The following is a 15,680-nucleotide window of genomic DNA, read 5'->3' as shown; positions in this document are numbered from 1 at the left end:
ATCTTTCATTTTCCAAAGAGAACACCTGCGTTTTCTCCATGAGACTGAAGCCTTTCATCCCTAGTACCCTTTTGGTCCAACATGAAAGGAAATAGTTGGACCAGCTGTACCTAAGATGACAGTATTGCTATAAGAACAATGTATTGATCTAGTCACTGAACACCTGACATACCTGATGCATTTAACTCATTCCAGCAATGCCTTGGTAACTTACAATAATGGTAATGGGAAGTAACTGTTGAAAGCAGACATGGAATTAGGTGGATGGAAGCTATCCAAGTCAATGGTAAACACAAGGGATTTTGCAGATGTTGGAAATCCAGAGCACCAAACACAAAATACTGGAGGAACTCAGAAGGTCAGGCAACATCTATGGAACACACACAAAATGCTGAAGATAGACAGATGGAGATGCCATATACACTGCCTGACCTGTTGATTTCCTCCAGCATTTTGTGCATGTTCCATGTCAATGGTGCAGGTCATGAATAAAGATAAGCATTGTCTCCACAAGGTGTGAAAAATTGAAGAAAGGGAATATTTCAGCTTTTGGCAAAGGAGATCCAAAAAAACTGATTAGGAAAGGGAAAATAAAAGATGAGGATAATTCAATGTGATTGAAGAAGTTCAGCAAAGTTTCACTAGATTAGATTCTGGGCTGGAGGTCAGAGTTGTGATATCAGAAGAGGTTATGCAGACTCAACATATACTCACTAGAGTTTGCATAAATGAAGATTGATATCATTGAAATTGATGAAGTTTTACAAGTGGATAGAGGGATGTTCTTTCTGGGAAGTCCAGATGCAAGGATCAATGTCTCCCAAAAATTGGCTATTTAGGATTAAGATGCAAAGTGATTTCTTCTCCCAGAAGGTACCAAATATTTGAAATTTTCTACCAAAAAAATATTGTCTCAGTTGCTGAGCAAAGCCAAGATCAACAGATTTTAAGGCAATTTAGGGAAAAGGAAATGGTGCAAGAAGGTGTTCATTCCTGCTTCTGTTCTTATATTCAATGACTAGACATGAATTCAACTTCATACAATTGGTATTATATTTTCTGTTCTTTAACTGTTCATGGAAGGTTGGAAAACTTAACAGGTACACACACAGCTATTGATTGTGTACGTTCATATGTTCTTCCGTTGAGACAATAAAGGTACCTAGCGATAATTACATATCTCTCTGTGCCTCTCTGATGACTATTACAAGGGGAGATTCTTGTAACAGTTTGGATACATTCTGGGGTTTTGATAAATTCTATTTATTGTAAGAATTGCAGGGTACAGAAGGATGTTCTAACTTTCCCAGCAGCAATCTTTCTCTGCTCTTTCTTACATCATATATCACTATTTTATCTGACCATATGGCCTAATTATGTAACCATGAAATTACCATTAATTGAAGTATACAAATAGTTCACGTGCATTGATTTGTCCCTTTGAAGATTTTATCTGCATAAAGACTGCAGATATATAGGACACAGAACAGTATAGCACACTACAGGCCTTTCGGCCAACAATACTCTGCCGACGTTTTAACCTCGTTCAAGATCAATCCAACCCTTCGATCCTACATAGCACACCATTTTTCTTTCATCCATGTGTCTGTCTAAATGTGTCTCAGATTTCACTAATGTATGTACCTCCACCACAGCTCCCAACAGTACACTTATCTCTCTGTGCAATAACCTACCTCTGAGATCTCCTCTATACTTTCCTCTGATCACCTTCAAAATCTCTCTTCTTGTACAGTATTGGCCATTCCCTCTCTGGGAAAAAGACACTAATTCTCAGCTCTGTTTATGCCTCTTATTATCTTGTACATCTCTATCAAGTCACCTCTCATCCTCCTTTACTCCAAAGCAAATAGCCCTAGCTTGCTAATCTATCCTGAAAAGACATGCTCTTTAAACACTGCCTTGTGGCTCTTGAGCTCAGTTCTCCAACTAATGAAGCCAGTGCACCATAAGCCTTCTCAACCACCCTATCAACCTGTGCTGCCAGTAACTTTGTACTCTGCCTACAGGCTCAACCTTCCAAAGTGAATCATTTTACACTTTTCCGGACTATACTCCTTCTGCACTTACCAGCTGAGCTCTGTGTCCTATCAATGTCTCTTGTAACCTATGTCAATATTCTATGCTACCCACACCACCAATCTTTGTGTCATCTGCAACTTACTAATCCACTTTTCCATTTCCTCATCTAAGTCATTTATAAAACTCACAAAAGAGCAGGAGTCAATAGACAATAGACAATAAGTGCAGAAGTAGACCATTTGACCCTTTGAGCCTGCACCGCCATTCTGAGATCATGGCTGATCATTTACTGTCAATACCCAGTTCCTGCCTTGTCCCCATAACCCTTGATTCCCCTATCCATAAGATACCTATCTAGATCCTTCTTGAAAGCATCCAGAGAACTGGCCTCCACTACCTTCTGAGGCAGAGCATTCCACACCTCCACAACTCTCTGGGAGAAGAAGTTCCTCCTCAACTCTGTCCTAAATGACCTACCCCTTATTCTTAAACCATGTCCTCTGATACTGGACTCTCCCAGCATCTGGAACATATTTCCTGCCTCTAGCTTGTCCAATCTCTAATAATCTTATATGTCTCAATCAGATCCCCCCTCAATCTCCTTAATTCCAGTGTGTACAAGCCCAGTCTCTCTAACCTCTCTGCGCAAGACAGTCCGGACATCCCAGAAATTAACCTAGAGTCCCAGAACAATTTGCTGTGGAACACCACTGGTCACCAATCTCCAGGCAGAATATGCTCTATCTACAACCATCCTCTGCCTTCTTGTAAATCCTGTCTTTAAGAATGCTCTCCTATAGCTTGCCCACCAATGATGTCCTAAGACTCATTGATCTTTCATTCTCAGGTTTATTTCTATTACCTTTCCTGAACAAAACAAATAGCATTTGCTATCCTCCAATCCTCTGGTTGGTTTTACTCCTGTGGCCAATGACAACACAAATATCATTACTAATGATGCACAATCTTCACCCTCAATTTCCATGGTAACCTGAATAGATAATAACTTTGTAAACTAACTACACTGCACATAGTAACTTTACAAAGCTGCTATCTATCCATCTGTCTGCCTGCCTGTCTATCTGTCTATCCATCTGTCTGTCTATGAATTGATTTATTTATTTACCTATTTATCATTTTATTTATTCTTCACAACTTGAACATTTTCTGTCCCCTCTCCAATCAGATTCCAGTATGGATATTCAACACATGGACACTATACATTGTAACTCACAGTTTCTATTATTATGTATTGCAATGTACTACTGTAATGTAACAACAAATTTCACGACATAAACAGGAGACATTAAACCTGATTCTGCAGGCATAGACTACTTGATATGCTAAGGAGTTGCAAAAAGAATTGAAAATTATGCAGTCCTCAGCAAATGTCCTCAATTCTGACCTTAGTCTCACTGACATTGAGTATTAGATTGTCGTTCAGGCATGACTCAGCCAGAGTTTTAGTCTCCTTCCTATGTGCAGCTTTTTCATTACCTTTGATTCAGCCTATGGCAGTGATGTTAGCAAACTTGAATACAGCACTGGAGCTGTGCTTAGCCACACAGTCATAGGTGGAAAGTGAGGAGAGCAGGGGGCTGTGCACAGCTTTGTGGTGGACCTGTGCTGATGGAGGTCGTGGAGGAGATATTGCTGCCAATCCAAACTGACTGGGTCTGCAAGTGAGAAAATCAAGGATCCAATTGCACAAAGGGGTACTGAGGCCAAGGTCTTGAAGCTTATTGATTAGCTTTGAGAGGATGATGGTATTGCATGATGAGCTGATTTAAGAGCATGTGTACAAAACTCAAAACTCTACTCCGACAGTTCTTACTAAACACCTGATCATCAAAAGGAACCAGAGCAGCAGACTCTTCACACATTACCACTAGACCACACACAGTAACTTTGCAAAACTGGTATCTATCCATCTACCTGCCTGCTATCAATTTATCTCTCTATCTACAGATTTATTTATTTACCCATTTATCATTTTATATATTTTTCACAATTTGAACATTTTCTCAGTCCTGTTGCAAGCAGGAATGGGCTACTTGATATGTTACGGAATTGCAAGCAGAATTGAAAATATGCATTCCTCAGCAAATATCCCTATTTCTGACCTCATGAAGGAAGGAAGGTCATTCATGAGGCAACTAAAGATGGCTGAAACTAGGAAATTCCGCAGTGATGTCCTGGGGCTGAAATAATTTACTTTTGGAAACCATATCACGTAAAATAATCATTACAGGTTCAGTGTGTTGACAGACTTCCTTCGTTGGTTTGACCTCTTCAGCTGTGTACATGTTGTTGACCTTATTCTTGTTCCTGTAACTGAGAAACTTGTATCCTCTTGCCTTGGCTCACAGCTGTGCTGTGGCTCTTAAACAGGATTTTACCATATCCACAATAGGAAGAGATTCTTCAATATACATTATTATTGTGAAGAGGTATGTTTCTGGGTATGATCCTATTTGATCCAGATGGATAGCTCTGTCAGAATTTTCGATACTTTCTCAGTATAGATACTATAAGACCATAAGATGATAAGACATAGCAGCAGAATTAGGCCATTTGCCCCACCAAGTCTGCTCCATCATTTCATCTTTGCTGATCCAATGTTCCTCTCAGCCCCAATCTCCTGCCTTCTCCCTATATTCCTTCATGCCCTGCCCAATCAAGAATCTATCAACCTCTGCCCTGAATATACATAAAGACTTAACCTGCACAGCTGCCTGTGGCAAAGAATTCCACAGGTTCACCATACTCTGGCTAAAGAAATTCCTCCTCATCTCCATTTTAAAAGGATGCCCCTCTATCCTGAGGCTGTGTCCTTTGGTCTTGGACTCTCCCAGCATAAGAAACATTCTCTCCACATCCACTCTATCAAGGCCTTTCACCATTCGATATGTTTCAATTAGGTCACCCCACATTTTTCTGAATACTAGTGAATACAGACCCAGACCCATCAAACGCTCCTCATATGACAAGCCATTCTCCAGTTTCAGCACATCCTATCTAAGATAAAGGGACCAAATTTGCTCACAACACTCCAAGTGAGGCTCATCAGTGCTTTATTAAGTTTCATCATTACATCCTTGCTTTTATATTCTCGTCCTCTTGAAATGAATGCTAACATTGCATTTGGCTTCCTTACCACAGACACAATCTACAAATTAACCTTTAGGGAATCATGCTCTAGGACTCCCAAGTCTCTTTGCACCTCACTTTTTTGTATTTTCCCTCCATTTAGAAAATAGTCAACCCTTTCATTTCTTCTACCGGTGCATGAGAGAGAGAGAAGTAGTGGCAGGATTCTTTAAGAGAATGATTGTTTGGGAAATGACTGTCCATAATAATGACTCATTCCATTTACAGTTGCATCTACCTGAACTTGTTTCTTGACCAAACATTGGGAGCTGTCCTTTGATGGGAAGTTGCCTTTACATTAGTGGGTGGCATGTCACAGAAGTCCCTGTCATTCTTGGCTGCCATCCCCATGTTTTTATTCACAATTCCATAAGTCAAATCAAACATAAAGTTTGTAATAAATGCAGAATACGTTGGAAATAGTTACACATCAGATAGCATTGCAGAGAAAATAACAGCTGATTTTCATAAAATACTGGAGGAACTCAGCAAACAGGCTGCATCTAAGGAGAGGAAGAAACAGTTGAAGTTTTGGGCTGAGACCCCTCATTAGGACTGGGAAGGAAGGGTGCAGAAGCTAGAATAAGGTGGTGTGGGGGAATGAGGAGGTGTACAAACTTGCAGCTGATAGGTAAGACCAGTTGTTTGTGTGTGCGGGGGGGGGGGCGTTGGGGAGGAAGGTGTAAGAAGCTGGGAGTGAATACTTTGTAAAACTTGTCAGCAGACAGTCTCTCTCCAGAGCTGGAGAAAGGGAGATCAAGAAAGGGGAAAGAGGTTCATCAATGGAGCAAGTAAAGTAAATTTGAGTGCAGGGTGGAAGTTGGAGGGAATGTTGGTGAAATTGATGAGCTCAGCATGCGTGCATGAAGAAGTACCAAAGCAGTCATCAATGTAGTGAGAAAGAATTAGAAAGCATTACTAGTTAGGCTTAGAATAATCCTACTGACTCTCAGTTATCTTGATGATACCACTTCCCACCCTGTCACTTGTAAAAACAAAGTTATTCCTTTCTCTCAGTTCCTCCATCACTGCTGCAACAAATGGACGAGGCTTTCCACCCTAGAACATCTGAGATGTCCTCATTTTTTCCAAAGATGGGATTTCCTTTACATCATCATTGATGCTGCCCTCACCCACCTCTCCTCCATTTCCCAGACATTTGCCTTCACCCCATCCTGCCGCCATCATAACAGTGATAGGGTTCCCCTTGTCTTTACCCACTACTCCATGAGCCTTCGTATCCAGTACATCATTCTTCATAACTTCTGCCTTCTCCAAGGGAATACGACCACTAAGCACCTTTCTCTTCCTCTCCTCCCCTTTTCTTTACATAGGGATCACTCTCTACATTCTTGTGATCACTCATCCCTCTACACTGATCTCCCTCCTGGCATTTACCCCTGCAATGGGACCAATGCTACAGCTGTCCATACACCTACTCTCTCACCACCATTTAGGACCCCAAGCAGTCCTTCAAGCTGAGGTGACCTTTCAGCTGTTGGGATCATCTATCATAGCCGGTGCTCCCAGTGCAGCCTCGTCTACAACGTTCAGACCCGATGCAGACTGAAGGACTGCTTCAGCGTGCACCTTTGTTCCGTGCACTGCAAAAAGTAGGATCTCTCAGTGACCACCAATTTCAATTCGGTTTCCCACTCCTAATCTGACATGCCAGTCCTTGGCCTCCTCTACAGCTATGATGTGGTCAAACTCAGGAGGAAGGAGCAACAGCCCATGTTCCTTCTGGGCAGTCTTGAAACTGATGGCATGACATCGACTTCTCGAACTTCCAGTCACTACTCCCCCCTCTCTTTTTACCTTCCCCATTCTGTTTACTCTCTCACTCACTTCTCTTCTCCTCAATTGCCCATCATCACCCCCAGATCCCCTCCTCCTTCCCTTGCTCTCATCGCCCACTCTCCTCTCCTATCAGATTTCTTTTGATTCTCCACCTATCACCTCCCATTTTCCTACTTCATCCCTCCTGCTCCATCTACCCACCTTCCCCCTTACCTGGCTTCACCTAACACCTGCCGGTTTGTATTCTTTTCCCTCTCCCACCTTCTTATTCCAGCTTCTGCCCCCTTCCTTTACAGTCCTGATGAAGGGTCTCTGCCCAAATCAATGACTATTTATTTTCCTTCGTAGATGCCCCCTGACTTGCAGAGTTCCTACAGCATTTTAAGAGCACCAGCATCTGTAGAATCTCTTGTGTTTGTAATACTTCACTTGAATGACGCTCCATCATCTTAAGATGAATCTTCCTCATCAATCTAAAAAGTTACCCCTGTTTGTCTCTCCACTGATGCTGTCTACCCTACAGAGTATTTCTTGGATCTTTTGTTTTTACTTCAAATTTCCAGCATCTGCAGTTTTTTGTTTTTCGATGACTCCAAGTTTTGGACCGCTCATGAACTTGTTTCTGCGAAACTTCCTGAAGCTGTGAAATGCCATGATGCAATTTCTTTCAGATTTTGCCTTGACTGTGCAGAAATGATTGTTCAACACTGTCTCAAATGGTTGTAGAATTTATCCAGTCTCTTTTTGTTTGTTTTTTCTTAGTGCTTAGTGCTTAGCTTTTGTTTGTTCTTAGTGAATGGGCAATTTAACCAGAGATAAATTTCATGAGCAATATTGGCTTCTTAAGTTTTCTCTCTGCCTATGCACTTCCAGAGCTGTCTTCCAACTCAAGAACAGTATTAGTCATAGAATATATCTCCATCCGCTAAATACAGTGCGTAAATGATTCACAAGCCTTACTATACACCAAAATTCAGTTGTGTTTAATTGCCATTTTCTTTCTACTGCTGCCAAAACAATGTCACAACATTCAAACACTGGTTTATTTGCATTTTAACTTTCAGCTAATTCCAATAATTACAGACTTCCACCGGCTTCCACCTTTTATTTTGCTTCAAAATTAGTTGGAACAACTCAGAGCTACCAGCAATTTGCTTTTGATCTCAGCAGCTGGATCTGTGTAAAGAGCTAGGAGTCAGAAAGTTGACATTTCAGTCTTACACACAAAATGTTGGTGGAACTCAACAGGTCAGGCAGCATCTATGGAGGGAAATGAACGGTCAACATTTTGGGCTAATGCCCTTTATCAGGACTGGAAAGGAAGGGGGAAGAAGCCAGAATAAGAAGGTGGAGGGAAGGGATGGATTACAAGCTGGTAGGTGATAGGTGAAACCAGGTGAGAGGGAAAGTGGGTGGATGTGGAAGAACTTAGGAGGTGATAGGTGGAAAATGTAAAGGGCTGAAGGAGGATTCTAACAGGAGAGGAGAATGGACCATGGGAGAACGAGAAGGAGAAGAGGCACCAGAGCGAGGTGAGAGAAGGGGTAAGAGGAGAGCCAAAATGACGAAAGGAAAAAGGGAGAATGGGGAGGGTAGAGAAATTACTGGAATTTATTGAATTCAGTGTTCACGTTGTCAGCTTGGAGGCTACCTAGGTGGAACATGAGGTGTTGTTCCTCGAACCTGGGAGTGGTCTCATCTTGGCAGTAGGAGGCAATGATCCGACATGTCAGAATGGAATGGGTGACCACCAGGAAATCCTGCCTGGTGTGGCGGACAGAGTGAAAGTGATCAATGAAGCAGTCCCCAATCTATATTGGGTCTCATCGATGGAGAGGAGGCTGCACTAGGAGCACCGGATACAGTAGATAATCCCGACAGACTTGCAGGTGAAGTGTTGCCTCACCTGGGAGGACTGTTTGGGGCCTTGATTAGTGATGAGGGAGGAAGTGTAGGGGCCAGTGTGGCACTTGTCCCACTTATAGTGATACAGTATGTACCTAGTGGGAGATGAGTGAGGAGTGACTAGTAGTTTCAGAGAGAGCGATCCCTATGAAAAATGGAGAACAGGGGGAAGGGAAATATATATTTAGTGATAGGATCCCACTAAAGGTTGCAAGGTTGCGGAGAATGACGTGCTCAATGCAAAGGCTTGGAGGGGTGGTAGGTAAGAACAAGAGAAACTTCGCCAGTGTTATGGCAGCAGGTAGACTGGGTGAAGGCAGATGTCTGAGAAATGGAGGAGATACAGATGAGGGCAGCATCAATAGTAGAGGAAGAGGAACACCATCCTTTGAAGAAAGAGAACATCTCGGATGTTCTGGAATGGAAAGCCTCATCCTGAGAACAGATTCAGCAGAGACAGAGAAACTGAGGAGGAGGAACGGCATTTTTAAAGTGACAGGGTGGGAAAAGGTATAGTCAAACTGCTGTGATAGTCAGTAGGTCTATGAAAGTTATCAGTAGACAGTCTCTCTCCAGAGACGGAGATAGAGAGATTGAGAAAGGAGAGAGAAATTTCAGAAATGGGCCATTGGGGAGGGGTGGCCTACTAGTCAGGGAAATGTCATGACATCGCTCAGGCAGGCTGGAGAGCTCATCCACTGAGAATACATGGGTGAAACTGAGCAATAAGTAAGGTACAGCATGTTAATGGGATTTTATTATCGACCTCTCAACAGTCAATGGGATTTAGGGGAGAAAATTTGTAGAAATCACAGACTATTGGAAGAAACATAGTAAGTGATTGTAACTTTCCATATATTGACTGGGGATCCCTTACTGTAGAAGGGCTGGATAGGATAGAATTCGTCAAATGTGTTCAGGAAAGTTTCCTTAACCAATATATAGAGGCCCAACTAGAGAGAGTGCAATACTAGATCTCATATAGGGAATGAGACAGGGCAGATGACAGGATTTTGTATAGGGGAGAACTTTGCATCTAGTGATCATAATGCCATTAGTGTCAAGATAATTATGGAGAAAGGTAGGTCTGATCCTTAGGTTGAGATTCTAAATTAGTGAAAGTGCGGATTAGGACAGTTTGTTTTCTGTCAAAGGAGTATTCGGTAAGTAGCAGGCTTCAAAAGTGACAGGTAAGAACAAGAGAAACGCCACACACTGCTGAGGAAGTAGAGGCCTTGTTATGCTTTCTTTGCAGTTATACTTACATGATGGGTCCAGGACAGGTCCTCTGAGATAGTGACTCCCAGAAGTTTAAAGTTACAGACCCTCTCCAGCTGTGATCCTCAGATGAATATTGGCACATGGACCTCTGGTTTCCCTCTCCTGAAGTCTACAATCAGTTCCTTGGTCTTACTCTCATACAAGACCCACCTTCAAAATGTTGCAAAGAAACTAGAATCCAGAACAGCCATGATCAGGAAGATAACAGAACATAAGAACATAAGAAATAAGAGCAGGAGTAGGCCATCCGGCCCATCGAGCCTGCCCCATAAGATCATGTCTGTAAACTCATCTCCATCTAACTGCCTTTTCCCCATAACCCTTAATTCCCTTACTATGTAAAAATCTTACTAACTGAATCTTAAATATATTTAGTGAGGAAGCCTCAACTACTTCCCTGGGCAGAGAATTCCACAGGTTCACCACTTTCTGGGAGAAACAGGAACCTAATGAGATTCTAACCAGTGAGTCCTACAAATATCTAGCCTAACACTGTGTTTCTCAATTGCTGAATATTGCACACCCACGTGGGAGAGAAGTGCTCACAGAAACATCATCAATACACAGCTCCATACTTCTATGAGAATAATTTCAGGAGCTCGGAATGAAACCAAGGTAGTGGATGTTGTCTGCATGGACTTTTTCAAGGATTTTAACAAGGTCCTGCATGGGATGTTGGACAGGAAGATTCAGTTACTTGGCATCCAAGATAAGGTAGTAAATTGGATTAGACATTGGCTTCATGGGAGAAGCCAATGAGAGATAGTAGATGGTTGCCTCTCTGACTGGAGACCTGTGACTAGTGGTGTGCCGCAGAGAGCAGTGTCGTTTGTCTTCTAGATCAATGATCTGGATGATAACGTAGTAAGCTGGATCAGCAAATTTACAGATGATACCAAAATTTAGGGTATAATGGACAGCAAAGAAGTTTGCAGTGGGATCTGGACCAGCTGGAGAGATGGGCTAAAAATGGCAGATGGAAATTATGCAGATAAATTTGAGATGTTACCAAACCAGGATAGGAGTTACATGGTGAGTGGTAGGACACTCTGGAGTATAGTAGAACAGAAGGATCTGGAAATACAGATCCATAATTCCTTGAAAGTAGCACCACAGGTAGATAAGGTTATTAAGAGAGCTTTTGGCATATTGACCTTCATAAATCAAAGTATTGAATTCAGGAAATGGAATGCTATGTTGAAGTTGCATAAGACGCTGGTGAGGCCTAATCTAGAGTATTGTGTGCAGTTTTGATCACCTACCTACAGGAGAGATATCAATAAGATTAGAAAGTGTACAGAGAAGGTTTATAAGGCTATTGGCAGAACTTGAGTATGTGAGTTATAGGGATCGATTGAACCGGTTAGGACTTCATTCCCTAGATTGTGGGAGAATGAGAGATTTGACTGAGGTATACAAAATTATGAGGGGTGTAGATAGGGTAAGTAAAAGCAGGCTTTTTCTACTGAGATTGGGTGAGACTAGGTCTAGAGGTGATGGGTTAAGGGTGAAAGGTGAAATGCTTAAGAGAAACATGAGGTGGAGCTTCTTTACTTCGAGAGTAGTGAGGGTGTGGATAGAGGTGCCAGCAGAAGTGGTGGATGCGGGTTTACTTTCAACATTTAAGAGAAATGTGAATAGGTATGAGCCAACCTTTTCAATTTGGCTCAGCGCTTAAACCGATCAAACCTTGGGTCTCTCCTCTCTCGGGCCTGGGCTCCTACTGCCTCGACTCTGCCTCGCCTCCACTCTCCTTGTCTTGGTTCTGCTTCATCGAGATGCCTCCAGCACTGGCCAAGTATTGGCTCATTCCCTGCTCTCGGATCCAGGCCATGCTGAGTCGATTTGACCCATACATACCATGCCACAACCGTCCTGCACCTTTGAGCCTTTTGTTCATACCTCAAAAATGCCAAGTCAGAACAGGTGTTTCAAAAGGTAAATCCTGAAAGGGACATTACAAAGCTATTGATTTCAGTAATTTTTTTTACCGGTAAAATGTGATTAGTAAAGTATTTAGTATTTTTAGCAACACACATAAAAGTTGCTGGTGAACACAGTAGGCCAGGCAGCATCTATAGGAAGAGGTACAGTCAACATTTTGGGCCGCGACCCTTCGTCAGGACTAACTGAAAGAAGAGATAGTAAGAGATTTGAAAGTTGGGGGGAGGGGGAGATCTGAAATGATAGGAAAATACAGGAGGGGGGTGGGATGGAGCTAAGAGCTGGAAAATTGATTGGCAAAAGGAATATGAGGCTGGAGAAGGGAGAGAATCATGGGATGGGAGGCCTAGGAAGAAAGAAAGGGGAAGGAGAGCCCAGAGCATGGGCAAGGAGTTATAGTGAAAGGGACAGAGGGAGAAAAAGGAGAGAGAGAAAGAAATTAATAATAATAATTAATAAATAACATGGGGTACGAAGGGGAGGTGGGGCATTAACGGAAGTTAGAGAAGTCAATGTTCATGCCATCAGGTTGGAGGCTACCCAGACGGAATATAAGGTGTTGTTCCTCCTACCTGAGTGAGGCTTCATCTTGACAGTAGAGGAGGCCGTGGATAGACATATCAGAATGGGAATAGAATGTGGAATTAAAATGTGTGGCCACTGGGGGATCCTGCTTTCTCTGGCGGATAGAGCATAGGTGATCAGCAAAATGGTCTCCCAGCCTGCGTCGGGTCTCGCCAATATATAGAAGGCCGCATCGAGAGCACCGGACGCAGTATATCACCCCAGCCGACTCACAGGTGAAGTGTTGTCTCACCTGGAAGGACTGTCTGGGGCCCTGAATCATGGTGAGGGAGGAAGTGTAAGGGCATGTGTATCATTTGTTCCACTTACAAGGATAAGTGCCAGGAAGGAAATTGGTGGGAAGGGATGGGGGAACAAATGGACAAGGGAGTCACATAGGGAGTGATTCCTGTGAAAGCAGAAAGGGGGGGAGGGAAAGATGTGCTTAGTGGTGGAATCCCGTTGGAGGTGGTGGAAGTTACAGAGAATTATATGTTGGACCCGGAGGCTGGTGGGGTGGTAGGTTAGGACAAGGGGAACACTATTCCTAGTGGGGTGGCGGAAGGATGGGGTGAGAGCAGGTGTGCGTGAAATGGGAGAGCAGAGTTGATGGGGAAGGAGGACATTTCCTTTGTCGTGGAATTAAATGCCTCATCCTGAGAGCAGATGCGGCGGAGACGGAGGAATTGTGAGAAGGGGATGGCATTTTTGCATGAGACAGGGTGAGAAGAGGAATAGTCCAGGTAGCTGTGAGAGTCAGTAGGCTGATAGTAGACATCAGTAGATAAGCTGTCTCCAGAGACAGAGACAGAAAGATCAAGAAAGGGGAGGGAGGTGTCGGAAATGGACCAGGTAAACTTGAGGGCTGGGTGAAGGTTGGAGGCAAAGTTAATGAAGTCAATGAGCTCAGCATGCGTGCAGGAAGCAGCACCAATGCAGTCGTCGATGTAGTGAAGGAAAGGTGGGGGATGGATACCAGTATAGGCTTGGAACATGGATTGTTCCACAAAGCCAACAAAAAGCAGGCATAGCTGGGACCCATATGGGTGCCCATGGCTACACCTTTAGTTTGGAGGAAGTGGGAGGAGCCAAAGGAGAAATCATTAAGAGTAAGGACTAATTCCGCTAGATGGAGGAGAGTGGTGGTAGAGGGGAACTGGTTATGTCTGGAAGATGAAGCCACACTCAGGTTGGAGGAACAACACATTTTATTCCGTCTGGGTAGCCTCCAACCTGATGGCATGAACATTGACTTCTCTAACTTCTGTTAATGCCCCACCTCCCTGTCGTACCTTATCCCTTATTTATTGATTGATGGATTATTTTTTTTCTCTCTCTTTTTTCTCCCTCTGTCCCTCTCACTGTAACTCCTTGCCCATCCTGTGGATTCCCCTTCCCCTTTCTTTCTCCCTAGGCCTCCCGCCCCATGATTGCCTCCCATCCCATGATCCTCTCCCTTCTCCAGCCTCATATCCCATTTGCCAATCAACTTTCCAGCTCTTAGCTCCATCCCTCCCCCTCCTGTCTTCTCCTATTTCGGATCTCCCTCTCCCCCTCCCACTTTCAAATCTCTTACTATCTCTTCTTTCAGTTAGTCCTGATGAAGGGTCTCGGCCCAAAACATCAACTGTACCTCTTCCTAGAGATGCCGCCTGGCCTGCTGTTTTCACTAGCATTTTTTATGTGTGTTGCTTGAATTTCCAGCATCTGCAGATTTCTTCGTGTTAGCGTATTTACTAGTTTTCTTTGTTTTGTTTGCCACAGGCAAGTATTCACTGTTCTTCACCAGCAGCAAGAAACGGAGAGCTTTGACACCATTCTGATGGGGGATAAAAATGTTTTTGTTATCTGCCTATACCAGAAAGGGATGCTCTGCTGCCTCCAAGTTCTCCTTGACAGCCAGAAGATCTTGGTTCCCACCATTGTAGTTACATTCTACGGGTGTCAAGTGATGGGAAAGAAAATCACAGGGTTGCAGCTGATTGTTTACTGAAGAGCACTGGGAGAGTGAGTTCCAATACTCACATCAGGTGCATCAACCTCCATGATGAATAGACAGGATGAGTCCAGATGTTGCAGCCCTGGGGCACTGGTGAAGTGTTGCCTTAGTTCTGAGAATGCTTGATCTGGTTTACTTGTCCATTGGAATCTTGCAGAGGTCTTCTTGGTGAGTGCATTTATGGGGCCTGCGCTGGAGCTGAAGCTTCTGACGATGCAGCAATAAAAGGACTGTGAGAACAGCTGAGAGGATCATAGGGTCTCCTTCCCATTCATTGGGGACATTTATTTATATTGCATACGCAGGGCCTTTAGTATTATTAAGGATTCCAGTGATCCCTCCAGCACCCTCTTTGGCTTTCTACCATCAGGCAGGGGACTACAATGCATAAAAACAAGAATGGTCAGGATGAGAAACAGCTTCTTTCCCCAGGCCATTGGACTTCTGAGCTCCCTGCCGCATCGTATTGGAAGTGAGAAACATAGAAACATAGAAAAAAACTACAGCACGACACAGGCCCTTCGGCCCACAATGCTGTGCTGAACATGTACTTACGTCACTGGTTAATCTGTTCCATATGTTACAATATTTAATATGAATGCACTTTAGTTTGCTATTTATGTGTGATTCACCTGTAGATTTTATCCTTACCTTCATAAGTTATCATGTGTTATCTGTGTTATGTGTACTACTATGCTTTACAAAAAAGGCTCAGAGAAATGTTGTCTTGTTTCTATATACATTATATGGTTATTTATGTTATATACTGTACATGTATATAGTTAAGTGACAAAAAACTTGACTTGACTTGACTTGAAAGGTTTGCAAACTCCATGAACTGCAGCATCTGTTTGACTGTAGATGGCTTGGGCCTCTCTGCGAGTCCATTTGAACATTGGGAAGAGTGAGGATGTAGCCCAAAAATGACACCTGTATGGAATTCACACTTCTCTGGCTTGGCATAAAGGTTGTTCTCGAGGAGCCATTTGAGAACCTT

General features: G+C 43.2%; 1 protein-coding gene across 1 annotated transcript in view; it reads left to right on the top strand.

Moving 5' to 3' along the window:
- The window catches only part of LOC134355128 (tumor necrosis factor ligand superfamily member 6-like), a 32,469-nt gene extending 17,833 nt beyond the window's left edge, over positions 1-14,636 (top strand). The window contains exon 4 of the mRNA XM_063064886.1: positions 14,449-14,636. Coding sequence (XP_062920956.1) covers positions 14,449-14,507 — 59 coding nt within the window. The 3' untranslated portion in view covers positions 14,508-14,636. The remainder of the gene's footprint in view (positions 1-14,448) is intronic.
- Positions 14,637-15,680: the final 1,044 nt, after the last annotated feature.

Source organism: Mobula hypostoma, chromosome 12 (genome assembly GCF_963921235.1).
Source record: "Mobula hypostoma chromosome 12, sMobHyp1.1, whole genome shotgun sequence".
Lineage (NCBI taxonomy): Eukaryota > Metazoa > Chordata > Chondrichthyes > Myliobatiformes > Myliobatidae > Mobula > Mobula hypostoma.
Note: the sequence above shows the minus strand (reverse complement) of the source record. Positions and strands in the feature narration are given on the sequence as shown.